The 6,380-nt window shown below is 37.8% G+C and overlaps 1 protein-coding gene across 3 annotated transcripts in view; it reads left to right on the top strand.

The window, feature by feature from the left end:
• Positions 1 to 3,149, top strand: part of LOC107581717 (E3 ubiquitin-protein ligase SMURF1-like) — a 75,664-nt gene extending 72,515 nt beyond the window's left edge. For all 3 annotated transcript variants that reach the window (XM_016267354.1, XM_016267355.1, XM_016267356.1), the window contains one exon: positions 863 to 3,149. In XM_016267354.1, the coding sequence (XP_016122840.1) occupies positions 863 to 962 (100 nt within the window). In that variant the 3' untranslated portion in view covers positions 963 to 3,149. The remainder of the gene's footprint in view (positions 1 to 862) is intronic.
• Positions 3,150 to 6,380: the final 3,231 nt, after the last annotated feature.

Below are 6,380 nucleotides of genomic sequence, written 5' to 3' on the forward strand. Positions count from 1 at the left end.
AGTTTAATTTAAATGTGCAATTAAAATAAATAAAAATAAATGTATATTTGAAAGTTTAGAATTAGACAGCTTTGCGTTGTGTAGACAATTGCATAGTGAAAATTACCCCAACGCACCACCTAGTGTCCAACCTACTCTAATACTATTATAACCTGTTTAAATGTGAACAAGGGATTTACAACATTAAAGAAATCCTTTATTTATAACATGTACATGAAAAATCTAAAAGATTAGACACAACTATGGGACACGGTCGTGCAGCAGCGAGTAACAGTGAAAGGAACCTCAAGGTTGTAAATGTGTGAAATTGTATAGGGCCCCATTCCTGTATTTTGCCTGGGGCCCCCAAATCACTAAATCCGCCCTTGTTCTAATGTATGTACTTCCATAATGTAACCTTCAGCACTCAAAACTTTACTTTCTAGTCTAGAACAATCATTTATTGAAACTAAGCTGCAAAAAAATTCTGAACTTCACACAGATGAATATATGCAAGGACACTGTTATTGCACTCACTCACGTACCTGCAAACTAGTCTGGAAGACCCCCCTACAAGGGTCATATTACGAACTGTGTCACCTTTTTGACCTCTTGTGAGTTTGCAGGTATGCACTCTATAGAAAACTCACAACCATTATTATCTTTTCACATGGAAACGAGTTTTTCTTAAAGGCACAATTGTAAAAAAAAAAGTCTACATTTCAGAGAGAATTTGAGTGGTGGAAAATTGTCCTGTGACTATTTGGTGCTTTACTGAAATTAGTCATATTATAAATATTAAACCATACGAATGTGTGACAGGACTCATTTAAGATGGAATGAAGTCTGAAATACTGATCTGACTTCTCTCATATTCCTTCAGCTTCAACCGGATCGACATCCCGCCTTACGAGTCATACGAGAAGCTCTACGAGAAGCTCCTGACGGCCGTGGAGGAGACATGTGGCTTTGCAGTGGAGTGAGCGAGTGCCCTGTCCAGCCAACCAGCAATGGCAGCAAACCCACCAAACAGCCCCAGCCATCCTTTTCACCCCCTCCCCTTTTCCAGGACAGACAGACTGGTGTCTCCTGACAGACAGACTTTAGCATCACCCGCCAGCTGGAAACTGCAACGGAGGGGAGCGACCACCCAAGGGCAAAACTCTCAAAGACTAATGATTCCTCACAACAGGATTCGAGAATTGTTTCACCTTACCACAATAAGTTAGAGAGAAATCTGGTCAACGTTTCTTTTGTTCCTCAGAAATCCAGTTCGCATTGTCTTTGTCACTGAAGCAGTGGGCTGATAGCGTCTGACTGTAACGCGAGTATGTTTGTGCTGCAGTAGAGCCTCGCTGAGCCTGTGGTCTACATGAATAGAGCTGACGTTTTAGTCTAGGTGGAGTATTTTAACATGCACAGAGCCTGTGACCATTAAACCTGTTTACCAGCAAATGCATCTTGAAGGACAAGGCTGGTCTGCATTGTCATGCTCGGTATCGTCTCTTATTTGACTTTATTTTCTTGTGTCCTGTTCAGTACTATAGGATGGCATTTCAGTGGTATCCATTTCCTGTACTCATCAGTGTTCTCACTGTAGAAATTAACTCGATTGCTTGAAATGTATTGAAATGTTTTTGTTTTTTTTGTCTAAGATCAAGAACATGCTTAACAGCGAGTCTTAGTCCTGTTGTGGGAACTGTGAATCTCACAGCACCCATGTGTTAATGTTCCTCAACTGAAGCACAACGATCGTGTGCAGTCTAGAGAAGGACCCAAAGCCCTTGCAAAGTCGGCGCTTTCCTGAGCGAGACAGTATTTTCGTCACCTTTTTTTTTTATAACATTTTTATCCAGTGAGCATTCCTCCGTTGTCAACAAAAGACCTATTTTTAAAGGTAATGTTTAATGAATGGTGTTTTAATATGCAGATTTTGAAGCAAATCACCTTCCTGAAAAACATTCTGATCCACTGTGTCCGTTAACACGCCTAAACAGTTTTGCAAAGAAAACGGATGTTGAGTGTTTTGAAGAAGCTCTTTTTGTCCTTAATTTTGATGGACCCCATTAATCTCTTTAATGAATCCAGCCATTATCATATGGTAACTTGGCATTAACCGGTTTAACGTAACATACCATGAAATTCAACTCTAGACTGTTATTCGCGTGTCTCCTTCATTCAAACCACTGCTTCAAGTAACATTCAGCACTTTCGCTGGCACGTGTACAATCACCCGTCATGGAGTGTTTATTCCCCTTTAGCTGTGGCGGTACATCTGCAGACTCTGATGGAGTGGGGTTTGGTCCAGGTTTTGGTGTGGTGAAAGAGCAGGGGAGAGTCTTGGATTTCATAATGTAGTGCTTGATGTGCATGGCACCTGATTATTCTTTATAAATGTAAAGGATGAGACAACCTCAGTGTTTCTTCAACCACTTTTGTCTTTTTCTCTATCTTTTTTTTTTTTTTACCAATTATTTATTACCATGTAATGTCCTTTTAAGTATTGCTGCTATTACCATTATTCCATAGTTTTCAGAGAAGGCTGAGTTCTTGTGAAAGCTGTACACTAATCTCTTTTATTTTATGTATGAATCAAAGTATTTAAACGTGCTGCTGATTCTTCAGGACGTTAAGAGGACGGGTTCCCCCGACCTTTGACCTGGATGGAGTTAGCAAGTGATGTAGGCTGGGCCCCGGTGGTCATGTTCATATTTGTGATATATGCAATAAAAACCATCACCTTTATATTCTTGGTTCTGTCTTAAGATGTCTCTTTCCTCACTTAATGTGTTTTGGATCGGTCAGAATTTGTGTCTTTGACGAGTGTGCAAAAATGAATTTTTCTGTTTTTCCAAAAGACCGTGAATGCCTAGAGTGGTGAACCGTTTTTAAACTTGCTTAAAAGACAAAAGAGGTGACGTTTATTGTTGTGTAATTGTGGGAATGGCTAGTGAGCTTGAAGATGAGTATGGACTTTGCCTGAAGTTACAGTTGTTTTCATATTTCTCTAAAGAAAAACCTTTTTCCAAGTAATGTGACCAGTATCATCACATTGTACAATTATTAGGTCCTGAGTGTCATTGTTTATTCGATGCAAGAGTAATGTAACTTACTATGTACTAAACATTTCTGAAAAAATTCAGTGTAAATAAGATTATATTAAAGAAACTAAATTGCAATTGATTTCTCCTTGCTCTTTTTTTTTTTTGGTCTTTGTTTGCATATATATTGTACATTTTTATTTAGTAATGAATGTTAAAGGAATAGATCACCCAAAAATTAAAATGTACTCCCCATCAGGCCATCCAAGATGCAGATGAGTTTGAAATTTCGCATTACATCAGTTGCTCATCAGTGGATCCTCTGCAGTGAATGGGTGCCGTCAGAATGAGAGTCAAAACAGCTGCTAACAACATCACAGTAATCCACACTACATCAATAAACATCTTAAAGCAAAAAGTGTTGTGGCTTGTGCTGTTTCTCTCTTGTTAAAGAAGTCTTTCGAAGCCGGGGTTCCAGGTAACCAGATCAAACTTTGACACACAATAGATACACATCTGAACTTCTTGGGTCTTACATATACTATTCCACAATTATATTTTACATATCACATAGTTTTTTTGGCTGTGGTCAACAAATTCTATACATCACGCTGTTGTTTTCTACCTGTGGTGAACAAGCCAGCCACTCATTCTATTTTGTTAAGACTCCTTTACCATACGACTCTCTTCGTGATTCTTCTTTCCATACCTCTTTAACATATGACCATTGTCTGGTTGCCCATTCAGCATGTGTTAAGAGTATATGCCCTACAAGTAACCCTTGTCATATGACTTCCACAGCTTTGCAGATACATCTTTTCTCATGATACATAGAGATATAGAAATACAGAAAACTACTTCAAAAGCTGCGCGTTAAGAAATACATCCATTAAGACGTTTTAAACACCCTATCCTCTCACATCAAAACTTTTCACTGGAGAAAGCAATACTAAAGGATAGAAGACTTGTATTTTAGCCAGAAGCAACGATTTGAAGTTAAAAACATCTCGATGGATTTGTGTCTTACAAACATGAAGCTTTTCACTTCACAAGACGTTGATTGATTGACTGGTCTTGAGGATGATTGTGATGTCTTTATCAGCTGTTTGGACTCTCATTCTGACGGCACCCATTCACTGCAGAGGATCCATTGCTGAGTAAGTGATGGAATGCTACATTTCTACAAGTCTGTTTTACATTTTTGAAGGACTGGGGGTGAGTGAATTTTCAACACATTTTTATTTCCAGGTGGACTACTCCTTTAAGTAAAATAAGCCAGCTGCCCCTCATAATTATGCACGCTTTTGTTTTATTTAGCAGGTGACTCAGGACATGATGTGCTTTGGCAACTGTGAGCACAAGTACAAGCAGTGCCTTGTGTCCAAGCTGTTTGCAGAACTAGCTTATAATTACATTCAGATTGTTGTCTTTATAAACAGAATCGAAGCAATTGGCCCCATGTGGGCATTTTCAATTTATGGCATTTTATATAGATTTACTGTGTCCAGCAGTGTCAAAATACTAAATGTGTACATTACATAAAAAAGGAGCAATATTTTTTTCAGGAAGGAAAACTAAATTTATATTGGAAAACTGTTGTCGTTACGTCAAGGAAAATATAATTGCCTTGTAATAATCATAATAATAACTGCTTATAATTACTTTCAGATATGTTTTCTTAATTGTCCGACAACACTGTAATAGAAGTTAATTAGAAATGCAACACTGTCTCAGCTAACATTTGCTGTGTCTTTTCCGCCATTAAAATGTCTGGAAAATTGAAGCGAGTTGATGACTTAAGCTGTGAATCCAATCAAAAAAAAAATCCTGCAATGTCCTTGGAGGTCTTCCCTGCCTGGTTTCCTGAAAGCATTTTGAAAATGATATCCATGGAGAAAAGTTACCAGACAGGAGAGCGGTGCCAAGCCGACAGTGGTGCCACAATCCTGCAACAGTAATAAGACTTTATGAAGAGACATTATAAAGTCCCGTGACCTTAACCAAAAAACTGTGATGCTCCTAGAAGTAGGTGTTCATCCAGATTATTTCCTGCAGTTTTAGGAAAATGATTTGCTTCTCTATCTGTAATGAGATCAATGACGATCGGTGCTGGAGCTGTCAGGATGATGAAGACCAGATCTTTGGTTTGGCGGAGGAACTGTAAAGTCTGTCCTCAGAGGTTCAGGCAACATAAGAAGACGAGAAATCGTCAATACAGTCTCACCTTTTCATTTTTTAAGAACTCAAATGAGTTTTAATAGGTAAGATAAGATCAAATACAGTGCTGTGCGTCATACTTTCCTATAAATCATTCCTTTTGGGTTACAAAAGAGCCTTCTGAATGCTAGTAGCAGATATCTTGAGGGATTTTGGGAGGAATTTTTGAAAATTCTATTATCGTTTACTCACCATCATGTCGTTCCAACGCAGTATGACTTTCTTTCTTTTCTGGAACGCAAAAGAACATATTTAACCAAGCAGCTCTTCTCCATACAATGAACTGAATGGTGACCTGAGCTGTCAAGCAAGATTATTAGTGAACTATCGCTTTTCGTACAATGATTTTGTATGGTTTTAAAAGACTTGGATACAAGTGAAACTTTTTATGTTTTTTATTCATTCATTCATTCATTCATCCATTTTTATTTATTTATTGTGTGTGTGTGTGTCTTTTTTGGAGCTTGAGAGTCACTTAGCCACGTTATTTATTTATTTGGTCCTTAAATATTTAACTGATAATTTACACAACCATTTACAGATCTTAAACCACCAAAAAAGACCGTATTCAGCTGCTGTTTAAAGGTGGTCTTTGTTTTGTTGTGACTTTTTGTAACTTTGTTTTGTTTTGTACTGACTAGTCTGATAATTGCACAATCCTGTTACATGTCTTTATGAATAATCTCCAATATTTTGTGTTTCATGTTGAGATGTGCTGGACAAATGAGCACTATGTGGACACATTTACTGGCAACACAGGCTGGATTTAAAAAAAAAAAAAACTTTATGGTGTGTAAATTTCAAGGGAAACATTCTGCAAAGTATTTTGTAACGACTTTAGAGCTTCTATTTCATCCGTCCTGTTTGTTTTTAAAAATGTCAAACATAAAAAGATGAAATGTAGCCTTGTTTCCATTTAGGGCTGATTTTGTTAAGAGACATTTATCACTCTCTGTTTTTACTGCTCATGTAGGATGTGTTCACAGCAGGAGTGGGACTTTGACAACCGCCAACATCTGAAATGGAGACATATTTTCATATTCGTTCGTACATCACAGACGTCATAGAAGTGCATTTATTTGCCTTTCGTGGAAAGTGATATATAACCAAGAGCATCTGATCTTTACACTCTCAGAGAGAGGG

This window comes from Sinocyclocheilus grahami, unplaced genomic scaffold (assembly GCF_001515645.1).
Source record: "Sinocyclocheilus grahami isolate Dianchi unplaced genomic scaffold, SAMN03320097.WGS_v1.1 scaffold37.1, whole genome shotgun sequence".
Taxonomy (NCBI): Eukaryota; Metazoa; Chordata; class Actinopteri; order Cypriniformes; family Cyprinidae; genus Sinocyclocheilus; species Sinocyclocheilus grahami.